At 37.2% G+C, this 25,690-nt stretch overlaps 3 protein-coding genes across 4 annotated transcripts; 2 read left to right on the forward strand and 1 right to left on the reverse strand.

Moving 5' to 3' along the window:
• Positions 1-617: 617 nt before the first annotated feature.
• LOC108992074 (UPF0481 protein At3g47200-like) lies at positions 618-2,366 on the forward strand. Of its 2 annotated transcripts, none has more exons than XM_035694041.1 (2): positions 618-799; positions 898-2,366. In XM_035694041.1, the coding sequence occupies exons 1-2, from the start codon at positions 748-750 to the stop codon at positions 2,220-2,222; spliced, it is 1,377 nt and encodes a 458-aa protein (XP_035549934.1). In that variant the 5' UTR covers positions 618-747; the 3' UTR covers positions 2,223-2,366. The 2 variants fall into 2 exon arrangements, with proteins under 2 accessions (XP_035549934.1, XP_018822068.2); XM_018966523.2 differs by having other exon boundaries at positions 618-718.
• A 6,396-nt stretch (positions 2,367-8,762) lies between these two features.
• LOC108992079 (putative calcium-binding protein CML19) lies at positions 8,763-9,433 on the forward strand. Its single transcript, XM_018966528.2, has one exon. The coding sequence runs from the start codon at positions 8,935-8,937 to the stop codon at positions 9,358-9,360; it is 426 nt and encodes a 141-aa protein (XP_018822073.1). The 5' UTR covers positions 8,763-8,934; the 3' UTR covers positions 9,361-9,433.
• A 551-nt stretch (positions 9,434-9,984) lies between these two features.
• On the reverse strand, positions 9,985-12,021 carry LOC108979612 (protein LYK2-like). Its single transcript, XM_018950313.2, has one exon. It carries the CDS (start codon positions 12,019-12,021, stop codon positions 9,985-9,987), a length of 2,037 nt encoding a protein of 678 aa, XP_018805858.2.
• Between the last annotated feature and the right edge of the window lie 13,669 nt (positions 12,022-25,690).

Genomic DNA, 25,690 nt, shown 5'->3' on the forward strand with positions numbered 1-25,690 from the left:
AATCTCTTCCAAATTTTTAAACAAAATATTTTCTAAAATAACAAAAATGAACTTAAATATATGATTTGAAAAAAAAAACAACTTATATTGCTCCAATCCATTAATGAAGATTCACCATTTTTTGTCATATTTGTACAAATTTACTTTTTTTAAAATAGTCCAACGCTATCAATGTAAATATATATGGATCCAAATACCCCCATATCAGTTTGAATTTGCAATAGTCTCCCGGCTCATATTTTATACTTCACAATTTTCCACAGCAAATTATAGGTAGCTAAAGTGTACATGTCAAAAGTTCAAAGAACGGTACTGTGTGTTTTTTATATAAAGTAATAGAAAACCCTCGGAGATGTTAGGAATATATATATATATATATATATATATAAACGTTTTTATACTACAAAAGCTGAAAAACTTATCCTCGCTATCCGGATGATGCAGAGTACGTATAAAGATCAATAAATAATTCAATTTATTAACTTTTCCTTTTAAATCCACGAAGCAAAGAATAAAGTGATCTTCTAGAATTCGTTATTTTGTGGTACTTTTAGCATTATATATATTATAAAAAAACGAAGGAGGCCAGCAATATTGGTCGTCGATCGAGGAGAAAGGGTACGTAAGATTTAAAAAAATTAAGGTGTTAATATAAGTGAATTTGATGATTTTTTCAGGGAACCGTTCTGGCCGTGGCGACGCCGATGCGGAATTTTCGGTGAGGGCCATTGCTAGTACTATTTTTTTATGAACAAAGAGTCGCTCATTTTTTGGTGTTCTTTGAAGCTTGATTTCTGGGGTAGAAGTACTTACAAATCTCTTTCGTTTAATTTGTTCTCTTTCATGTCCTGGCTTCGTTTCTTTTTATTGTTATTGATGAAGAATCATTTTTAGCAGAAATTATAAAACAGGGACAAGAAACAGATCAACCAAAAAATATGGCATCAATCGATGAAGATAGCGTTACAGCTTCTATAGTAGCTACAATATCCCAAGATCTGACAATGCCTCCCAAGCCTTCCATCTTCAGAATCCCTACCATACTCTCCAGGCATAAGCCACAAGCTTACATCCCTGGTGCATTTTCTTTTGGCCCTCTTCATCATAACAATCCACATATTCCATACTTGGAACGCACCAAAAAAATCAAAGCTAGGTATCTGAAAAACCTTATCTCTAGGTCACCCTCTCCTGAGACAATGCCAAGAGAACTCGCGAGATCCATCAAGTCCGTAGAGAGAGAGGCTCGTAAATGTTATGCAGGACCAATCGACTGCACCTCAGATGAGTTTGTAGAAATTTTGATAACCGATGGTTGCTTCATCATTGAGTTGTTCCGCAAGCATACTTTTACTGACCTTAGAGAAAAAGATGATCCAGTTTTTACTATGGCTTGCATGCTTCAATTTCTCTACAATGACTTGATATTGCTGGAAAACCAAGTACCTTGGATGGTACTTGAGCGTTTGTTTGCCATGACCATATTGGAACGTGGTAAACATGACCAAAAGCAGCTTGCGCAACTTGCCACAGGTTTTTTTTCTAGCTTTTTCTCAGCCACATGGACTCATCCTCCTTTGGACATGAATCGACTCCGGATCGAAGACATCAATCATATCCTCGATCTGCTTAGAAAATGGTTGATTTTATCAATCGAAGGAGACGAAAACGAGAGCAAATCGGCATGGCAACCCATGCCTTCCTCCACGAGCCTAGTCGAGGCTGGCATCAAATTTAAAAGGGGCGATCCCAACAAGAGCATCCTGAGCATAAACTTTAACGATGGTGTCCTTGAGATCCCTCCCTTACTAATTCAAGAAACGACAGAAACCGTCTTTCGAAATCTTATCGCTTTTGAACAGTGTTACCCCAATTGCGAAGCTAGGTTCACTTCATATGCGGTACTCCTAGACAACCTCATTAACACTTCCAAGGATATCAACATACTTTGCAAGAACAACATTCTTAATAGCTGGTTGAACCCAGAGGATGCAGTCCAGTTTTTTTGCAAGCTTTACCACAATGCTTATGTCAAGGAATACTATTACCTACCTATTTGCGAGAAAGTGAATGAATATTGCAAACGTCGTTGCCCTAAATGGCGTGCAGCTTTGGTGAGCAATTATTTCTTCACTCCATGGGCTGGTGCTTCGACAGTGGCTGCTGCTGCGCTGTTGTTGTTCACATTGGTACAAACTGTGTGCGCCATAATAAAAAAATAGTCTTGTAACTTAATTGTTATACGTACGACTCGTCCCTCCAATCTCCTTTTCATTGCTACGTACAAAGTGGCCGGCTGGTGTTTTTTTTTTTCTTCGCTTCTTTTTTCTAATTCGTAGGCAAGAGTGTTGCTTGCTGTACGTGCAGTCTGTATTTTCTTTTTCTTTTTCTTTTTCTTTTTTATGGATTTTAATTTATTTTCAATAACGCTGTAATTTCTTTTCATTAAATTTTTTTTTTCATTTTTCTTAAGCTTTTGTCACTTTAATATTTTCCACGTGGCAACCACTTATAATTGCCTGCATCTCACCCTAGGGAAGCATTAAAAAAACCAACGACTTATTGTGTTTGGATAATGAATTATTTTTATGTATTCTATGAATAGTAATAAAAAAAAAAAATTAAATAAAAAATAATAATAAAACAATAAATAATAATGAGATATTCTAAAAATACCTTAGATATTTTGAGAACTAGGGGCATTTTGGCCCACCCAACCGGCCATGGCTTGTTTTCTATAAAATGAAAATTCTTCAATATTTTTTTTTATCAAAAAAATCATAAATGATATTTTGTCTTCTCCAATTATGAAGCTATGTGAAGAAATAATAAATAATAAATAATGTCTAATTATGGGTTTCATTTTACGTTTATTTAGAGGGAAATTAGCTTGTAATCGATGCATATATACCAATTAATTAAATAAATCGCCATTTTGTAAAGAACGCACAATATTCAAACAGTCTTTCAACATCCTTTCCAAGTCTCATAAACTCTTGCAGTAACACAGTCGACGTACATGCGATGCATATATTCCAGCTCGTTTGAGCTAAGTCAGGTGACAGGGACTGCCAAAAAGAAGGGAAGAAAAAAGATCAAGAAGCTATAGACCTCCATCGAACATCACGTACTGATCAGCTTTATCTTATTACCCTGTTTCGGGGGATCGATACTTAATATATGTTCCACGTACACGAACATTGATGTCTTTAATTTAATTTGTTTATCTTGAAATTTATTCAACTATAAAATTTTGCCATATAATTCATGTAAAATAAACGTGTGGTTTTGGAACGACAAAAGTCGTACGTACCGAGTTGAGTAAAAATGAACAATATCGGAATATATATATTTATATCTATTGCTTTTGTTTTTTCATTGGTTTTACAATATTGTTCCTATATATTTTTTACAAAAAGCTAAAACTCATGAAAAAAATATATATTTTCACAAAAAATATAATGAACAACAAATCTGCAAATCCAAAAAGAGAGAGCCAATAAGTCCATGTAAAAAATCTATTTTTCACACAAAAAATACATAAATACCGAGAACATACAAACCAAGAACATACAAACAAACATTTAATAGAATAAAAAAAACTCAACACCAAAAAGCTATTTTTTCAGAAAAAAAAACAAAAAAGCTGAGAACATGCAAATCAAGAACATACAAACGAACATTTAATGGCATGGAAAAAAAAATCAAAAAAGCTAAAAGCCATGAAAAAAAAATATTTTTTCACAAAAAATATAAAAAATTCACAACATGCAAACTTAGAACATATAAAAGAACAATATATCTCCAAATCCGAATAGAGAAAGCGAACAAGCCCATGTAAAAATCTATTTTTGCATACAAAAAAAAAAAAATTGAGAACATGCAAATCCAGAACACACAAACGAACATTTAACGGCAAAAAAAAAAAAAAAAAAGGGCCAAAAGCAAAAACCCATGAAAAAAATATATTTTTTCACAAAAAATTTAAAAAACGCACAACATGTAAACCCAGAACTCACAAAGGAACAACATATCTACAAATTCGAACAGCAAAAGCCAATAAGCCCATGTAAAAAATCTATTTGTCACAAAAAATACAAAAAATGGAGAACATGCAAATCCAGAACATATAAACAAACATTTAACGACATGAAAAAAAAAATCCAACGTCAAAAAGCTAAAACCCATGAAAAAAATTTATTTTTTCACGAAAGATACAAAAAATCCACAACATGCCAACCCAGAACACACAAAGGAACAACATACCAACAAATCCGAATAGAGAAAGCCAACAAGCCCACGTAAAAAATCTATTTTTTTACAAAAAATCGAGAACATGCAAACCTAGAACATACAAATAAACATTTAACGACATGAAAAAAAACACAACGCCAAAAAGCTAAAACCCATGAAAAAAATATATTTTTTCACAAAAATACAAAAAATCCACAACATACAAACTCAGAACATACAAATGAACAACATATCTGCAAATTCGAAGAGAGAAAGTGAACAAGCCCATGTAAAAAATCTATTTTTTCACACAAAAAAATAAAAACCAAGTACATACAAATCCAAAACATACAAATGAACTTAACACATCTCCAAATCCAACGAGAGAGCCAATAAGCCCATATAAAATTCTCAAACCAACGGCATGAAAATGAAAACCCAACGCTGCACAAAACAAACTTGAAGAGACACCCATAGAAGATAAAACACACAAAGAGTAGAGAAAACGAAGAGAGAAAGCAGTTTGCTTTTGGAGAGAGAAGATGCTGAGAAGATGATCAGGAGGAGAAGATAAAATATAGAGAGAAGATGAAAAGGAAATAAAAAGACTCGGAGGAAAAAAAAAAAAACCTAAAGTTACCCACCCTCTAACATAACAAAGCTGTACCTAAAGACCAAAATGCTCTCAATTAAACAGCCACAAAACACCAAAATAAAAGGACAAAATACACAAAATACGCAAAACAAATTGTAGACGACAATTCACTGTTCACAGCTATCCCACTAGATATATAGCTTTTGTTTTTTTAATGGTTTCACAATATCGTACTTCGTATATTTAAAGACCAGTGATCGTGGATTCATGTCATATATGTAAAGTGTAACATCCCGGTCCCGCATGGGTCGGAGAGTTACTTCCTAACACTTAAACTTACATTTCAACAATATAAAAATAGACTTCAAATTTTCAATATCATATAGAAAATTTGATTCAAGCTACTATACTTAAATCATCTCACCCAAAGCCTCAAAATCTTGATCTTCAGCTGAACCATCAAAATATCTGAAAAATATTGTGGAGATAAGGGGTGAGTTATCAACAACTCAGTAAGTAGAGAGCATATACTAGCATGTAAACATGAGTATTTATAAAGTTCGGTATGCAGAACAAGACATTTACTTTCAAAATGCAGAAACAACATATTTTCTTTCAGAATGTATAAACAAAACTTGTTACAAAACATCAGAGCGAAATTTTCAGAAAAACAAACTTGTTCCCAAAAAGAAAGTCCTTTGGCATATCCAAACTGAAACATTATATTCATATCATCTCATAGCATCACATCGGGACAAATACCATATTTAACCTTCGTGGTAGGGTTATAAACTACCATTATACACGTGGCTGGGCCGTATACCATGTTTCACCCCCGTGGTAGGGTTATAAACCACCATTATATCCGTGGCTGGGCCGTATTTCATGTTTCACCCCGTGGTAGGGTTATAAACCACCATTATACCCGTGGCTGGGCCTTAACAGAAACAGAACGGAACATCATCGGAATCAGATCACATTCAAATACAGAATTCAGAACTTCATGCCAAGGTTTTCAGATGACACATCATATCAAAACAAAATACTGAATAGTTTCATATCATTTCACATGTTCGAAATAAACAGAATCCAAAACATCTTCATTTATTCATAGCAAAAACTTTTATATTTTCATATTCGCTCATTTTGCATAGTTCAGAAACAGAATGTGCAAAATTAGCTCATGTCTACACCAGTCATGACAGAAAATACTTTCTCTTATATAGAATTTATGCATATGCAGAACAAACATTTGAGGTCGTTTCATATTTCTTTTCAAACAAGCATGCATATTTTTAAAGTCAACCTTATTTCATTTCTTTTATGCAAAACTAGTATATGAATCCCGATTACCTGGACAACTTAGCTTTTCAGAATTTTCCTAAAAAATGTCGAGTTGATTATAAATCGTCACATATAAAAATAATCACATAATTTTCGTAAGTTTTCAATCAATCACGGATTTTGATATTTAAGCCTAAGCTTATTAAATAACCTATTTTAATTTTTCAAAACATAAAACCCTCGTAATTCCAAAATATATCATCACTTTCTAAAAATCACCAATATCCACCATGACCAACGTCAAACTCAAAACACTAATATTTAAACCCGAAACAGCCAACAAATTTCATAGCATAAACCAATCACACAAACAACTCCATCATCCAATCCAATCCAATCCAACCGACCCCCTTACTTCTCAAACTCAGTCCGGCACAACCAACCAATTAACAGTAAATATGAGTTAGTACGAAAATACATTTAAATCTCAAAAGTTCTTTAGGAAAATACTTACAATGATATAATATAATTTTTGAAAGATCACGGAGATGCTATAAGTGGCGGCATAGTAACGGAATAGTGCAAAATGCACTGTGGCCGTGGATCTCAAAAACCCACTTTTGAACGAGGACAAACCAAGACCCAATATTGATAGGGAATGACTTAGGGATGTCGGTGAAACTAGTGGTGGTGGTGGTTGGCCGTGGGTGGCGGCGTAGAGGGCGGTTTAAGGCCAAAATGTTCAAAATGGAAATGTTGATGGTGGGGCTTCACCGGTGGTAGATCAGAGCTGGGGTTAAGTGCATTGGGTTGCTAGGAGGTCGATGATGAAGTGGTGAAGAAATGGTGGCCGGTGGTTGCGTGACGACGGTGCGCGAGCACAAGGAAAAGAAATCGCGGCGGCACAAGAGGGGCTGGAAATGGAGGGGTGGGGTCGCCAGCCTGTGGGGGAGGCAGTGGGCTGGGCGGTGTCGTCGTACGGTGGCGCACGGCCGCGAGCTAGGGAGGAGAAGAAATCGCACAAGGAGAGGGGGTGCAGCGCTCATGAGAGGAGAGGAGAAATAAGGAGAAAAAAAAAAAGAAAAAAAAGAAGGAAAAGAAAAAGAGGAGAAAAAAAATGGAAAAAAGAAAAAGTTAGGAAAAGAAATGAGGTCAAACTCTAACATCTTGAGTCACAAAAATGATTCAACGGAAACGATTTTAAAATAGCAAGTAAAAATAAAATAATTCAAACGTAGTGATTAAAATGAACATAAATAATTAAATCCAAAGTTAATTTAATATGAAAATAAATTTAAATGCATAATAATAATTAATTTTAAGAAAGCACTTCAAAATAATTTTCACAAAATTAAAAATTATAAAAATAACCAACTAAAAATTCAACAATTTTAAAACAAGAGAATAAATTTTAAATTAATAAAAATAATCATTTAATAAAAAATATATTAAAATATGAGATGTTACATAAAGACCATATATATAAAGATAGTGTTGACATGCAAATGGTTGAAGTCCATATATAATAAAGACCAGTGATCGTGGGTTCATATATGTAAAATCTAATGACGAGTGATCATCAACGCAGAAGTCAATGTATTTTCAAAAGAAAAAAGAAAAAGAAAAAGAAACTCAGAAGTAAATGTAAAATGGAAATTAATGCAGGTGGAAGATGACGATTCTCTCTTTGATCAATTCGTCCCCATGCCACGGCCTTTTAATTCTTCAGTATTTTCTATCCTTTAATTTGGTTGGTGGTTGGGGTAGGTTTTTGACGGTTGTACATTATCCTTTTCTAGAACGTCTTTGATTCTTCTTTGAAGTCTATAATTAATTTCGTTCTTGTTCTCTCCATATAATTTAAAGAATGATATATTTAACGTACCACCTACCTTCTTCTTCGTTGATTCCTTTGTCAGACACTTTCTTCTCCGTTGATTCCCATTTGTGGGGAAGAAGTTTCGGGCGTCTCCGCGTGCCATCTCCATGCATTAGTATTGTTGGCCAGCTCCACTCTTTAGGGTCAAACCAATGATATTCATACTTGTACCATTAATTAATAGAGGAATATAATATTTTTAAAAAGGAATAGTCGGGTGGTTTGTGAGTGATAAACGGAATAGTCGTGTGGTTTAAAAAGGAATAGTCGGATGATTTTAAAAAATGGATATTAATTTTTTGAATAATATTATATATAGTCGTAGAATATGTAAATATCGTATAGTCGTTTTGAAAAAGAATGAGATCTATTGTTAAAAAATTAATTTATTTTCACGTAGATTCTATATTTATTTATTTTTTTTAAAATAACTGTACGACGTTTATACACTCACGACTATAAGTATTATTTTTTTAAATTTTTTCCCGTAATGAGACAATTTTACTAAATTCATAGTTTTAAAAGGGAAGAGAAAACTGTTTGTAATTCTCAAAAAGATAATTTCTTCTTTCTAATGGTATCGACGCCGTGGATACCAAGTTGTTGACGGTCTTTACCTACCTATTTTACGAGAATACCCCCGAAGTTTCTCGACGAAATACCCGTCTCACAAGTTAACTAGCATGGCAACCCAGATCACGCGGCATTCCCAAGCAGGCTTATATATACACACACGTACAGGCACGAATGCTTCACCCCCTAGGAAACAGGTTCGGTTTCAGCTTTCAAAATTGTTCATTGCCAACGTTATTTGTTGTCGTGAGTAATAGCAAGTGCTTGTACGTTCTTGATAATTTCTTCTTCTTCTTCTTCTTATACGTCGAAGACAACAAGATTGAAAAAGTAACATTTTCGCCATACAGAAACTTAAACTAAAGCTAGGATGGACAAACACACACAATATGAGCGTGTGTTCAACTACTTTGATGACAACGGAGACGGGAAGATTTCACCCTCGGAGCTGCAGCAATGTGTGGAGGCAATAGGTACCGGGGAGCTTTCGCTCGAGGAGGCAGAGGCGGTGGTAGAGTTGCTCGACTCTGACGGCGACAGCATGGTGGGGTTGGAGGACTTCGTCAGGTTTGTTGAAGGAGGAGAGGAGGAAGAGAAGGTGAATGATTTGAGGGAGGCATTTAAGATGTATGAGATGGATGGCTTTGGGGGTATCACACCCAAGAGTCTTAAGAGGATGCTTAGCAAACTGGGTGAGTCCAAGACTATTGATGAGTGCAGGATGATGATTGCTCGATTTGATCTCAACGGTGACGGGATCATTAGTTTTGATGAGTTTAGGTCCATGATGTTATGATTATTTCTTTATAATTTATTTATTGGTTATTCACTTCATTTTGATGAATGGATTCCCTATCTGGGTTATTTCATTCAATTTCCCAACACATGGTTTAGTTTTTTTTTCCTTCTCTCTCTTTTCTCTTCGAGTTTCATATAATTTATGAAGCTGGGTCTATCTCAAACTTGGTTGTTATTGAGCTTGAACATGGCGAAGCAAGTTTCAATTACAGAGCATGTAAACAACAGAGCATATTTATCCGTGGACGAACAAAGTGAGCACCTGAAATGTTTCTTGCTATGCATCCAGCTTAAACAAGATTTTATAAAACCTATCTCAATGTTTAAAAGGCTACTCTTTTTGACCGAAATAGTCAGCACAGCTCTTGAAGCATGGCAACATAAAACATATTAGATAAGATGCACCGCTGAACGGTCTCTGTAGCTTTCCAATTATGTGTCAGATTCGATTTAGGACAAAAGAAATTATTTTAGATACAGAGTAGAAACCTGCACTTTTTGGGACTGTCTCTTAGTAGGATAGATGCAAGATTCCACTGACCTTATCAAGAGGCCACAAGCCTTTGGGTTAAAAACATTAATTCAAACCACGCTAGAAGAAGAAGTTGGACTATTCACAATTTCACATACCATTTGCCGATGTCTTCACTAAAGGCTTGGAAGAGCTTTCACACGTGAAGAGATGCTCTCCTTCTGGTAATTGTTGCACCAATCTTGATAATTGCTCAACAGCTTGTCCAGAACTAGGTCTCAATGAAGGGTCTTCCTGTACACAAGCTCTTGCAAGATTGGCCAACGTGACAGCTGCATCAAATGAATAATTCTCACCCAATGCACTGTCCATCCATTCCCTTAGCTCATCCGCTTCTTCTGACTTCAGTATCGACTTGATTTTCTCGGATAGCCAAATGCTTCCTTCTCCTTTCTCATTTGGCCTAGTTATTGGTGTTCGACCAGATAAGACCTCCAGCAAAACCACCCCGAAAGCGAAGATATCAATGCTTGGAGAAATAACGCCTTGGCGAACATATTCGGGAGCCAAATACCCCAGACTCCAGGAGGCGGGGTGTGCGGAATTAAATTTTGGATCCCCGGTATCCTCTTCAATGCATCTTGCCATGCCAAAGTTCCCAATCTTTGCATTGAATTCGTCATCTAAGAAGATGTTCCGACTCTTTACATTTCTATGAACATAGCTTGGGTTCATTATGTGGTGCATGTAGTGTAAGGCCATGGCTACATCAAGACAGATCCTTAGCCTCTGACTCCATGTCAAGAAACAATAGCAAGAGGCAATGAATTGGTTCTTCATGGCCAACCCACCATGAAGCCAGTCTTTCAAGGACCCATTTTTGGCATACTCAAAGACCAAAAAAGAATCTGGGCCCTCGGCCAAACATGTCCCCAGAAGCCTGAGAATGTTGGGGTGACTGTGAATTGCACAATGGAAAAGCGCAAGCTCAATTTTTGAGGTTGTTTCTGGTCGTGTACGCTTTATTGCCAGGTTCTTCCCATTGAGACGACCATGGTAGACAGATCCCTCAATGTGATTACTTGAACTGAAGTCTTCGGTTGCTCTTCTCAGCTCCTCAACAGTATACGTCTCAGCCAGCATCTTCCGGGGAGTGACATCTCTGATCCGACCATCATCAAGAGGATCCTGAGATCCCTCAAATGAAACTTTCTTGTTACTTGTGGTTCTTACGCTGAGACTGAGCTGTTGTAATTCCACGTCCCCTCCCTTGCAGGAATTTTGTTTCTTCTTCAGTTGGATCAACACAAAGGCTGCTGCAATACCAATGCTCACTCCAACTGCAGCCGCACTAACTCCAATATATAAACCAATCTTCCACATTTTGGACTTTTTCTTCTGAGGGCTAATTACTGGGATGCTGGTTGCTGGAAAACGTAAATTGGGTTCACAAGTGTTTGCAATAGGACCAAAAATATGCTCTCTATCAACAGGAAGCAGAAGAGTTGTAAAAGGTATTAGGTTTCCAGGTCTAAAAGTTGGGGATGATTTGTTGTTTGCAAGTATTATAGCTTCTGGAGTGGTATTGAACTTAATGGCCAAGTTAGAAATTGTATCACCTTGGCTTACTGGATAAGAAAGCAAAAGCCTCGTCTTTGGACTGGCTTCAGATGAAGGACAGGCACATCTGAGTGGGATCAGTAACATAACTTTATCACCAAGACCCCATGGTGAGACTCCCGGATTCATCTCTCGGATGCCTTTGCATGTTGTCAAGCCCTCTAGCGATTCAGCAATGCCATAAAAACTCTCCCCCTTTATGGTAGTTTTTGTCAATTCAGCCTGCGAGAAACCACCTTTGCATTTACAATCAATCGGAATCAACAAAGGTTGATCTTTCGGAAGGTGTTCTGTCTCTGCAGAAAAGCCATTTGCTTCTGCAAGCACAAAACGGCTGATGCCCAAGTAGAAGCTCAAGTTGTAAAGAGACGAGTAGTAGGAATTGGTGCGCATAATTGCAAATGTCCCACACTGATCCTGCGATGCAATTCCATTGCACTGATAACCAGAAGCATCCGGAGAGGTAGTGTCACAACTTAGCAGGTTCTGTCCAAGTGCAGAGACAAACAGCCAAATGAATAAGACCAAAGTTCTCGATTGGAGCTTATTGATTAGAGCCATGGCCATGTAACACTCACTTCTACTTGGAGAGATCGATTAAAAAAGAGCTTTCTCACTTTGAGAAAGTGAATATTTTGGATCCATAGAGAAATCGGAGTTAAAAATAAAAGTTTCTCAAAGCTGGTCTTGGACAGGGTTCTTGGGGTTGACAAAGTTATCCTATAATTAATTCCAGCTGTTTGGCTGAGCCCCTTTAGCTTGATTTCCTTGTCCAAGGATTGGATATCACTCAATAGTTTATTTTTCCAGTAATCATTGCCACCAAGTTGCGTATTAGCTCTGTCCATTCCTAGGTGTGCTTAGACAGAACACCTTAATTTGTACCATCTCAACATGTAAACTAAATATGGGCTATCATAGGTCTTTCACACATCTCATACATTTACAAGAAAATCAAACACATAGAGGTTATGTACATCATGCACTATATAGTTTATTTAAAGCATTTGTTTAGTCAGAATCCTGAGGCCTTACTTCATGCTGGGAGTTAGGAGTCCAAGCAAAAAGAGGTAGTCTAGAGTTTTAAGTCGATATCTAGAGTTTTGTTCATGCTCCATAGCTCTCATTGAGTTTTAATGGGTGACATAAACAGTTTGCATGTACACATGACATTCATTGGCACATTGACAAACATTTTGCCTGATTTAGCATGGTAGGAACAAATAATCATTTGCATTCCTTATTTAGGCACGGTGGCACATTGACAAACACTTCGACGTTTATACCTAGTGCCTCGCTGTATCTGTAGAAGAAGGTATGCATGACATTCAGACAGCAGGAAGAGAAGCAAGTCTGCCTGCATGGCTACATCAATCTTAGATTCCTTACTAATATGTGCCAACTTTGCTCCATTCATGGGGCAGAACATTCCCCAGGACAATATGGCCATGAAAGACCAAGTCAATTACATTCTGAGATTGAATAAGCACAGTCAGAGGTATAATGCATGTATATGAGCCTAAAGAAATCATGTAGGAGAATAGTGGAGTACTACGAAAGCATGAAAGTAAGCATGCCTGATTTGTCAAGCAGCGTGGATAGAAATGATGTAGATTTTGGAAAATCATGGCGTGAAAAGAATTGGATAATATCCAAAACAGTTGAAGAGACGCCATTAATGCAGGGTAAAGCTGGGGCATGAAAGAAAGGCATGGGAGTGATAGGTCGTATCGGCCATAAATATATGTTGACAAGCACCAATAACCCGTTACAAGCTACAGCCAATTGTCCCCGCGCGCACATCCACACTTCAAATGTCATTCAATCAAGAGATCACCTTGATCTTTCTAGCTAGCGTATATATGTTGGGATGAGGATTACTATAACTGATTTGGAACAATTATAAACAAATGATGTGTAAAACACGTGAAACCAGTATACTATGTGAGAGAGAGGTGGCAAAGAGGGCATGAGATACACTTACCTTTAGTTCTTTAATTACTAAACTTCCTTGAGATCTTTGCTTAAAGGAACTGTTCTAAGTGATTTTTTAGTAAAAAGCACTAACTAAAAAGTAAGCTCACACATCTCATAGTCAAGGACCTTGTTTCAAGTGATGTATAAATATTAAAATAGAAGAACAATGGCCATTTGTGTCAAATTTTTTACTTTTAGTCAAACCAAAAAGTTTGACACAAAGACCAAGTGACCTGGCACCATCACCATCATGTATGGACTCATCATCTCTTTTCCTGGCCAAAAGATAGGAGGATTTAGGGTTTTTTTTTTAAATAATGCCAGATGCAATTTTAAAATATACATATATATATATATATAAGTTATATGCAATTCTTTATAAAAAAATAAGATCGACTATTAAAAAAATAATTTTTTTATGTAAATCCTAAATTTATCAATTTTTTTTCAAAATGAGTACTGCACGAGACTTTCACATTTTATAACTGTAAATATCAAATTTCTTTTTTTCTATTTTATCTTTTGGGTAAGTATAGTTCGCAAATACAAAAAATACTCTCTTCAAAAATGGAATTTGCTCAAAGATGTTCTTTCATGCATGCGAATGTTCAAAAGAAATCTTGAAGAGGAGAAAAAGTGAGTACATCACCCCATGACAGAAAGTAATAGCATTTTTCTGCAAACCCCAATATTCAGCTGTAGAATCCAAGTACCAATGAACCGAAAGTAGAAGATAAATTGTCCACGAATAAGCATTCATTCCTTCTGTATCTTGCATCAATGATCATATGTTTGCTCCTGTGGATCTCTCTCTCTCTCTCAATAAATTAAACTCTCGAATCTTGGATTTCATGCACGTGATAACACATGCTGATCATGACCACCTATATATATCTATATATCTTAGTTACCGGAAACACTTTTCTAATTTACAAGTACATTTATTGGACTTAGGAGCATGCCTTTGCTAACATCAGTATAGTTTCTAGCGCCCGAGGATGCAACGAAATTCTCTTGTATTTATCTAAGGTGATTGAAGCCTCAAGCATAGAAATCTGGAAACAGTGCTGTGCCATCTGGCCCATCTCATGGCTTTGAAAACATCAAGATCCATGAACTTTGATGTAGCCAATACGATAATTTGCGCCAGGGAGTTAATTAGTAAGGGATTATATTAGGGAGAAATATTCCGATATCCAAAAGGCAAGTAAAAAGAGTGAGAACCCTGGTCAATATCCACATGACTTACAAAAGAGTTCTAAACTGTCATGCATGTGACACGTGGAAATTTGTAATGCATGAGAGATTCAGAAGTGTTTCCTATACCACCATCGGTGGATCGCATCTTACGCGCGTACCGTGCATGTAAATTATATATAATTGGGTAGGATTTTAGCTTGAGAGAAAAAGTGAAATTTCACCGAAAGATCCTAACCATCTATCTCAAAATCAAGAACCAAACTGCCTCAATTCCTTTGTATCTAATCATTGGAAGTTGATAATTTTACAAATGAACCTTTTAGGTTATGTTTGATTGTTAAAATGATCTTGAATTGATTTCAAACTAATTATTGATGAGATTTGTAAGGGAATTTTCTCCACTAAAGTCCAAAAGGCCCGAAAATGAAAGGGAACAAGATCGAAAGCCCTGCTTGGAATAACGAGCCCCTAACCTAGCCCACGGGAAAGGTCCTATGTACACAACCTGCAAGAGGGATGGTACTATAAAGGATGAGACTCGTCGATCTGAAGCCCCCTCGAGTAGTGTCCAGTCCTCAAATGTCCACCTGCACAACAGTTGTAATATATAGGGAGCCCTTGATCTATTGACAATGAACAGGCCAAAAGGGAGACATACTGAAAAAAGAAGGTCGAATAACCACGTCGCATTAATAACTCTACCACCCAGACAACACACAACATTAATGACACATTCGAAGAGTCACGCTGCATTTAAAAACCTTAACACAAGGAATAATACAGAGAACACGGACGTCATGGTCGCAAGCACTATCTGCTCCTTAGGCCTGTAGTATAAATAATAGATTCTAGGTACGAGAATATCTCTTTAATTCTTAGACTCTCTTACTTATTTGCTACTCTCTAAGAATATTTACTAACTTTGGCATCGGAGGTTACGACCCCTAGGCCGCCCTCTCAAAGCTGTAGTCTTTTCTATCTTGTGTAGGACCTGTTTTCGAAGACCTGAGTTGTCAAAAATTGGCCCAAAGATGTGTGAAACACGACGTTAACATGACTTATTACTTTTTCAACTTCTTATAAAAAAGTTAAACTCGTCTCAACCTAATTCAAATATTCAAACACATATCTCAATCTATTTACATTTAAATACATCTCAATGAGACTCACAAAATACGTATATTCACATATCAACTTAAATCATCTAAAATTGACTCAGCATCCAAACGCAGCCTAAGAAGCATTATCTTTACCCAAAAAGTTAAAGAAAAGTATTACAGCCTCAAAGAGATCACACAAAAATAACTTACAAACTGATATAGTTTCATATGATATGTTAGATCTACTTTATAATAGAAGTAATTTTACAATCTAATGTATTACATCATGAATTAAGTTTCGTCAATTTGTAAATATATTTTTATAGAATCTCTTTATTATTAAAGCATTTCTCAAAAGCAAATAAAGGGAACCAATATTCCCTATAATTTCGTCTCCAAATTAAACAGTTTTTGCATTTACATTTAGAGAAATAGATATATAATTAATGTGACCCATATTCGATAGTTTAAGTGCTACTTGTGGATTACTTGTTGTTAAATGTCTGTAGTTTGATTGACATAATTTTTAACCTCCAAAATGGAGGTATGAAGTTCGAAACCTCCCTCCCCACTCTAAAAAAAATAAAAATAAAAATGGTCTACTTGTGGGCAGTGTAAAGTTTAAATCTAGTATTAAAAATTGTGACATTTACGTTTAGTATTTATCTCTTTTAGAATTATAAAAAATTATATATATATTAGACAAAAAATCACAAGAATCTTGTCGATAATATGTCCATTATTTTCCCTACTTCCAAGTACTTCTTTACCACGGGCGCCACTCGTGTATCCATTATGCCCTATGAGACCGTCAACTTCTGATCCTTAACGTACATCTGCCGCAATCGAATCAACCCCTGTTGATACAAAAATTACCAAAGAAATGAATTGTTTACAGCCCAAAACCAATATCACTGAGAAGCAGAAAATGAAAGACAGCAGTACAGGATTTTCTCCGAACCCAGGATGTCTGAATTATTAGCTACAGCTAGCAAGTCCCAAGTCCGCCCAGCTTTGACCACTAGCTAGGCTGCATGTCTTTAATGTCATCAAGTATCTAATTAATCATCATTATAAGCCCGTAAAGAGCATAATTTAACATCAATGACCATCCATTTTGTGCACTTTATAATACCGAATTCAAACACACAAATAATATTGGAGAAGCAAGGACCACATGCATGCATGGATGATGGAACGTCTAGCTAGTTTCTCATGCATGTATATAACAGTACTACTGTTAAAAAGCCCAAACGCCAACCTAAAAGTTTTTTTGCTGCTTACTCATGACGATTATTGAAAAGGAGTTGTGAAACCAAACCAACCCATCCTGAAAAAACGAATTAACCGAAAGAGGAAAGTGTCAAAAAGATTTTGAGCCATAAAAATTCATGTTGTACGTTCTCATTCATGGGTGTATATACCAGTACTAAGAATAACAAAAGACATGATAATTAATTTTGTGTTAAATCTAGTAGATCCTAGCTAGCTAGTTCCGATTATCTTCTCAAATACAAAAACGATCCAGGCCGGATAAAATTAAATCCAAGGAAAGAACCATGATTTGGCAGCTGCATGCATTAATATTCAAATCATATCATGATTCGTCGAAAGTGTTGAAAATTGGTGAATAATAATAATAACAATATATGATCAGAGCAAGGCAACTTAGCCACGTGGACGGCTCATCCGAAACCAAATACTATCTTATCCTAATAAATCATTGATTGATTAATGAGGCTTAAACAACCAGAAAGAGACATTCGACTATTGTTAAAGGCAATTAAACTATACGTTAGGTGGATGTGCTCAAAACCTACGTGACCACGTAAAGCTAAGAGACAACACAATTATTCTTTGGCTCATAATAATCTTTAAATAATTAAAGTTTTTTTTTTTTTTTTTTTTAGACTTTAAGCATGCATGCCCCATTTTGAAAAATATTCTAGTCACAATATATTACACAAAAACAAGTTTATAAATTGACGTGACTAGATTTAGTTCGTCATATTATAAAATACGTAATTTTTATCGTAAAATAAATTTAACAAATTAGATAAAACTACATCAATCTATAAAAATAAAAATTTATATAATTTTTTTTTTGTAAATATAACAGTAATCACGCGCTTTTTATAGAGATGTAGTGGGTTCACATCTTCCACCTCACTCTTGCTTAACTTTCATGGACGATGGACCCCTCCCTATGTGTTTCAACCTCAGCCCATGTGTTCCAACACACCCACAATGCCCCATGTCTTTAACGCATGCAGTGTTCCCTTTTTTTAAATATTATTTTTTATTATATACACTTGAAATTACTTACATTTTTATTGTATTAACATTTTGAGTAATCTTACATACAGTCGCGAAATACGTAAATATCATGCAGTCGTTTTGAAAAAGAGTGAAATCTACTGTTAAAAAATTAATTTCTTTTCATGTGGTCTCATATTTATTCATTTTTTTTAAAATGACTGCACGGCGCTTATACACTCACAACTGCGAATTTTTTATTATATACACTTGAAATTACTTACATTTTTATTGTATTAACATTGTGAGTAATGTTACATCCAGTCGTGAAATGCGTAAACATCGTGCAGTCGTTTTGAAAAAGAGTGAGATCCACTGTTAAAAAATTAATTTCTTTTCATGTGGTCCCATATTTATTTATTTTTTTTAAAATGACTGCACGGTACTTATATACTCACAACTGCGAGTATCATTTCTCTAACTTTTTTATTGACTTTTTGTTGGTGCATGAATTTAATCAAAATTTGCTCAATTTCATTTTTTGTTTTCACCGCACAATAAATTAGAAGGGGAAAACTTACCGAAACGCGTCTAAAAAAGGTAAAAGATATTTATTCCCAATGTCCCATATAAAGCTGAATTAGACAGTTGTTGAGATTGTGCTGGCGATAAATCAAAGACCAAAGTCGTCATTTTTAGAAGGTAATTTCCAAAACCCAAAATTGGCCACATTTTCTAGGATAGGTTGATAAGGTTTAGGATAATTTGTAAGAAAAATCTCATTTTTTGTTTTTTGTTTGATGTTAAAAGGATTTCATAAAGAGTCCCTCTCGATAGTCAAGACACCATTACACAATACCTTCTCAGTCTGACCATGACATGCAAACCGTCCTTTCTTTTTCTGCCATTCACCTTGCAGTGATCCGTGTTTAGATATTTTTGTAGCAATTAGGGCTCATGTAAATTCAAACTGCACAATGAATGCATTCCATTCCTATTCAAATTTATGCCATGATTGAATAGTAAAAACATCACATCTTATTATTATAATTTTTTAAAAATTTTATGTAAAATATAATAAATAATTTAATTTTTTTAAATATTAAAATAATAATAATATTTTATTTAAATTTTAAATTTCATTTCAATTCATTATCTAAATTATACCTTAAACTTTCTTTCATATATATCCAAATAAAAATTCTATGTACACTCATTTTTACATATTATTTATGCACTCTATCAATTTAATTGGTTACATCATTTTTTTTAATATAAAATAATTATTTTGACTAATTATATTACTAAAATATATAAAGAGCACGTAAAAATAACAAGTTATATCCAAATACATAGCCTACATTTTCACCTACTTTTGATTTTGTTTTTATTCATTTTCGTTTTTGTCCTTATACCGAACAGTGTGTAAATCCACCGTGTAGATAAAAAAAATATTTATATTTAGATTTTTTTATAACTATATATATATTTTTTTGATAAAAGGATCACATATTATTTATAAAAGAGGACATATAAATATGACTTAACAAAGTCAAATATAAGCGTTAATAGCTCCCTAGCACACTACCGTGGCTGATATGGTCTACTCCAGACGACAGATTGCTAAAGACCTAAGTCTAAAGGATCTATCGTACACATCTCTGTCCCCGACAGAGAAAAAGTAACCAAGTGACAAAACCCATACCCCGACTAAGCGGAGTAGGGTACACCAACCTCATACACTGCCAAAGTAGAGAGGGAATATCACACCATTTGGACTAAGGTCCGAAGGGACAAAAATTTTAGATTTTTTATTTTTTTTAAAAAAAAAAGATAAACAAGACACGAAATAAATTACAAAAAAAACCATTGAAACAACAGAAAAAGACAATGCTCCAGCGGCTACGGTGGTGCGTGCAGAACACGCGCCACCCTGGAAGAAAACCGCCGACTAATCTTGGAGGTTCCAGACTCACAGGCCCCAGTGGAGCTGCGCGTGGCAACGCCAGAGGTATTAGGGACCTCGGTCAAGTCCCTAAACACTATGATCTCCACGCCAATGGTAGTCTTGTGGTGACCGAAATCTTGTTCCTCTCTTGCTTGGTTCTCGATCAATGGTGGCCAAGATGACCAATTAGGTATGGTGAGGTTAAGTGTTTAGGCTAGAATGAGTGTATGGAATGATGGAAAAGGTTGGGAAAGTGTATGGCTACTTTGGTGAGAAGTGGTGCACGGCAATTGATGGGATTAGGGTTGGCGCCACTTGAGATTAGAGTTTAGGGTTGGATGATGATGATGGACGGCTAGGGTTTGTGTTTAGGGTTTTGGAAATTAGGGTAAGGGTGTAGTCGGCTAGGGTTGGCCGAACAAGGCCAGGGAGTGATTCTAGAAAATTGTTCCTAGAATCTAGGAACTCAATTGGGAAAGGATTTGACCGTATATGGTGAAGTGTTTGGGTCAACTAGGGTTCTTAAATTATAGGAACCTAGTTTAACAAGGGGAGTGGGCGGCTAGGTCAAGGCCAAATAAGGCAAGTAGTAGCCGAATAGGACTTTGCACCAAGGAGGAAAGTGTGTTTCGGCTAAGGTAGGGTTTGATGATGCAAATCAATTATGGAAAGTTGACAAACAATGTGTTGGTCGACTTTTATGAAGTGTATGGATTGGAAGAGCAAAAATTATGAAGAACTCCAAGAACAATGAAGAACACTCAAGAACAAAAGCAAAATACTTATGAACTTGGATGAATAAAAGCATAAACAATAACAATCCAATACTTGATTCACGAATTGCACAAGAATTGGATAAACCTCATATATTGATGAACACAACTTGGATTCACGAATTTCACCAAGTTGCAAATAAACAAGATAAATGAATTACACATATTCAATGAATTGCAAGGTGTAATCCTCTCTTTGGGATTCACGAATTTCACCCAAAAAGTCCAAGTGCAAAGGCACTGTTTATGATCTCTCAAACAATAGTCATCTCTCTAAGAGTTTTGCCAAAAGATATAAAAAAAATGACTAAAGTTCCTATTTATAAGAGTTACAAGTTGGAAACTCCCAATAGGTCCATTGTAAATAAATAATAATTAAATAAATAAAAAATAATAAGATAGTGGCATCGACTACTCTTGGCCGTGACATGCATGGGTCCATGGTGGGCTAAGTGGTTGCATGTTGGTCTTCGGTCTGGTCCATGGCTAGGTGGTGCGGCATGACTTGCTGATGGTGAGCCATGTGAGTGTATTGCATGGCCCAGGCTGGTGGCCTAGGCGCTGGCTGCAAGGCATGGGCTGGAGCCGTGCGCTGGATGGCATGCCTGGTGGGCATGCCACTGGCCTGCTCTGCAAGGCACGGGCTGGAGCCGTGCGCTGGATGGCATGCCTGGTGGGCATGCCACTGGCCTGCTCTGCAAGGCACGGGCTGGAGCCGTGCGCTGGATGGCATGCCATGAGGCATGCCACTAACCTCGTTGGCGTGTGATAGGATGGTGGGCATGGGCGTACGCTGGCGTGCAGCAGGATGGTGGGCATGGGCGTGCGCATGGCTGGGCTGGCCGTGTGGCACATGGGCGTGTGCATGGCCTTGTGGCACATGGGTGCGCGGCACGCTGTTGCGCGCAATGCCGCTCACATGGGCTGTGTTGCGCACATGGCTGCGCGCATTGCCGCACGCATGGGCATGCGGCGCTTGGCTGCGTGCCTGGGCAGACGTCCACTAACCTCGCTAGCCCGCATATTGGGCGTCCCGTGAGTGCCATCGCGAGGGCCAAGGCATACATGCATGCTAGGCGCCCCGTGTGTGTCACCCCACGAGCTAAGACATGGTTGTGGGCTAGCCAAGGTGCATGTTCCCACCATGACTAGGGCATGTGCGGCATTTCTAGAGGCAACTCAACGTGGAGGTCTAACAAGAGGCCTCCTGGCGGCGCAAGAAAGCCACTCACCTAATGCAACCGCAACCTTTGGGCCGTGCGTGCGGGCAACTTGGCGCTTCGTTTGGCGCCGCCTTCTGTAAGCTTGAAGATCAGCGACTGGGTAATGCCATGGAGAGGTGCGTGCTCCTCTAAAGTCGCCGGACATTCCAAATCCGCGATTCTCCCTTATTTAGCTTGCAAAATATAACAAATACAAAAACAGAGCACTACACAGAGGGGATGAGGGGAGAGAGAGAGGGAGGGAGGGAGGGAGGGGGAAGGATCCGAAGCTCCCAACCCCTCGTGACAGAAATGAAACGAGGGTTTAGAGGGAGACGGGTTCGAGAGGTTTCGTGAGAGTTTCTTTTTTTATAACTATATTGAATGTTACAATATGTGACGTATTTACATATCTGACCTGCAAGTAGCAATACCTAATTATAAATTCTTGAAAAATTAGCAAGTACTCCTAAAATATGGATGACATGCTATTCTCATCATAGCACTATATGTCATGTAATTAAAATGGTTTGTATGAACATTAATTTCAATTAATATGATATTATATAGAGTTAGTCTATATACAGTTTCCAAATACATATAATTCTTAAATGAGGACTGTTCATATAAGTTCATACAATTATGTTTAAAAAATTTTAAAATTATAATAATATCTTTTTTAAAATGATGATTTTCCTCACTTTTACCTCTATTTATCAATGAGACTGCATACACAATCTCTTACTCAAAATTACGAATAGAATTTCTCTATCAGATAATAAGATATGAGTACTGTACGTCTGGCTACTAAAATGGACTTGATGATCATGTAATAAGATGTGATCATATAAGATGTGAGTAGTACGGGTCTAACTGCATATCATGTGATAAGATGTGGAGTCTTCTCCCTTTTCTCTCAAGGAAAAAGGGGTGAAGTGTGAGTGGGGTAGTGGTACGAGCAGGTAGTTACAACAGTAAAAGTTTCTGGTGGTGGTCCAAGGCGAAGGGAAAATTTTCAGTGGGGGAACGTAAAGCGGAGTGGAAAAGAACCTGAGAAGGCTACGACGGCGTGGGGTGGTTCATGGACTCTCTGGAGGAGAAATGGAAGGGACTGAGACTTCTGGAAGACGAGAATGCAAGTATTGATCTCGATGAGGATACCACGACTAAGTTGATTTACAAAGAACAGAGAACTGTGTTGGGGAAGATCTGTTCATCAAGAATAATCAGTAAGGAAGTTTTGGGCTCGACAATGGCAAAAGTCTGGAAGATTAGCAAAGCAGCGAAGTTCACAGAGGTAAGCCCGAATACCTTTGCTATTATCTTTGAAAATGTTGCTGATAAAATGAGGGTATGGGAAGGGAGGCCTTGGTTGTTTGATAACCAGGTCCTAGTGCTGAAAGAGTTTGATGGGTACAAACCGTTACATAGAGTATCCTTCGATTCCGAATGCTTTTGGATTAGAATCCATAACTTGCCTATTTCCTGTATGACAAAAGTAAAGGGTGAACAAATCGGGGGTACGGTAGGGAAGGTAGAAAGGGTGGATGTTCAAGAAGATGGGAGTGGATGGGGAAATTACTTGAGGGTTCAAGTCCTCTTGGACCTAACAAAACCCGTAGCAAGGGGGAGAACTTTAACTGTGAGAGGGAATAGATTATGGGCCCCATTCAGTTATGAGAAGCTACCAAAAATCTGCTTCTCATGTGGATGTATGGTTCATGGTGTGAATGGATGCAGTGGAGGTCAAGGGAACAATGAGGAAATGGAAGAGCAATACGGCTCTTGGCTGAGGGCAAAGCAAATACCTAGATCAAAAAGCTTTAATGGTGCTAATTGGTGGAAGGAGGATGGTAGTAAATGGAAAAGAGAGAGTGAAAAAAAGGAAAATTTTGAGACTAGGGCTGGAGCAAAAGAGGGAAAAAATGGTTTGGGGAGTGATGAAGATGAGGGACAAACTAGAAAGAAAGAAAAAGGAAGGGAAGAGAGTGAGGGAGGAAAAGATTTGGAGGAAGAAAATGGGGGTAGAGAAGATGAAGGGGTGATGAGAAGGGGAGAAGAAATGAGGGATAAACAGGCAATAGAGGAGGTGTCTGAAAACACGGTGGACAAGGCTTTAGAAGAGACTTTTGAACAAATGGTGGAGGTTTCACCAGAAGGAAAAGGGGGGTTTGGGGTAGAGGACCATCCAAAAAAGAAGGGAGAATGGAAGAGGAGAGCTAGAGCAAAAGGGAAGCAAGTGGTTTCAGATTACTCCAGTGAAAAAAAAAACAAGGAAAATGGGCTATACAGAAAATGAGGAAGATGAGACAGGTAATCTGAAGAAAAAAGGAAAGGGGGGCAATGAGGATCTGGAGGGGTTCTGTTCTGATTTAGTGGCGGTGGCTGATCTTCAGCCCCGCCAAACATTATGAAAATCCTCAGCTGGAACTGCCGAGGGTTGGGGAATCCTCGGACAGTTCAAGATCTCTACAATATGGTAGAGAAAAATAAACCAAGCTTAGTTTTTGTGATGGAAACTAAGTCTTTAAACAAAAGTTTTGATAGTTTGAGGAGAAGGCTTCAATGTGAAGGCTATTTTGTGGTTGAAGCAGTCGGAAAAGGGGGTGGTTTAGTTTTGTTATGGAACTCAGATGTGAGGGCAGAGATTGTGAATTACTCACAAAGCCATATTAATGTTTGGATCGAAGAGGAAGGGGAGAAAAAATGGTTACTTACCTGTTTCTATGGGCAACCAGATACCAATAAGAGAAAGGAATCTTGGTCCTTGTTGAATTCTCTTAAACCTGCAGCTAATATTGGATGGTGCATAGTGGGAGATTTTAATGAAATCCTTACTAATGATGAAAAATGGGGGGGGAAGAGCAAGACCAGAAGGCCAAATGGAATTATTCAGAGAGGTTATGAATGAAGGCAATCTTTATGATCTTGGTTGGAAAGGTGATAAATTTACATGGAGTAATTCTCACGGAGATGACACCTTCACTAAGGAAAGATTAGATAGGGCTGTGGCAACCCCTGAGTGGATGAATATATATAGAGAAACGTGGGTGGAAGTTATGGTAACAAGCACTTCAGACCATAAACCTTTACTATTGCATGTTCTAAAGAAGAAGGGCAGAAACTGGAACAGACAGAGGGCCTTTAAATATGAGGCAAGCTGGGTTTTAGAAAAGGAATGTGAAAAGGTCATAAAGGAGGCCTGGAAAGGAAACCAGATCAGTAAAATTTCTGTGCTATTGCAGAAAAGTGGGGCTGCTTTACAAAGGTGGAGCAAGAAGAAAAGAAGGGGGGTGACAAAGAGATAGAAGAAAAGTCCAAGCTACTACAAAGACTACAAGCAGAAGAGAGCAGCAGCAATATTGAGGTAATTAAGAGTTTAAAAGCAGATTTGAACCTGTTACTAGAAATGGAAAATATTAAATGGAAACAAAGAGCAAAGTGTAATTGGTATAAGCATGGAGATAGAAACTCAAAGTATTTCCATGCTTGTGCTAATCAAAGAAGAAGGAAGAACTTTATTAGAGAAGTGGTTGATGAGAATGGTAGAAGGGCTGAGGGACAAAAGGAGGTTGAAGACACTTTTACAGCTTACTTTGAGAAACTTTTTCAATCTTCAAATCCTGCAAATGAGGATTTCCAGCAGTGTTTGGTTGGCATGGAAAGAAAGGTTTCTCCTGAGATGAATGAGGTCTTGAGGTTGGAGGTTGTGTGCAAAAATGGAGAAGATTAGAAGAAGATTTTCTGTTGTTATGGGGGAAGTTAATGGGAAGGTTGAAC

Source organism: Juglans regia, chromosome 1 (assembly GCF_001411555.2).
Source record: "Juglans regia cultivar Chandler chromosome 1, Walnut 2.0, whole genome shotgun sequence".
Taxonomy (NCBI): domain Eukaryota; kingdom Viridiplantae; phylum Streptophyta; class Magnoliopsida; order Fagales; family Juglandaceae; genus Juglans; species Juglans regia.

Excerpts from the sequence above, each read along its gene's own strand:
- LOC108992074 (XM_035694041.1), top strand. The coding sequence starts at position 748 with ATGAACAAAGAGTCGCTCATTTTTTGGTGTTCTTTGAAGCTTGATTTC. Across the intron at positions 800-897 it reads TTTGAAGCTTGATTTCTGGG|AAATTATAAAACAGGGACAA; the intron begins GTAGAAGTACTT and ends CATTTTTAGCAG.
- LOC108992079 (XM_018966528.2), top strand. The coding sequence starts at position 8,935 with ATGGACAAACACACACAATATGAGCGTGTGTTCAACTACTTTGATGAC.
- LOC108979612 (XM_018950313.2), bottom strand. The coding sequence starts at position 12,021 with ATGGCCATGGCTCTAATCAATAAGCTCCAATCGAGAACTTTGGTCTTA.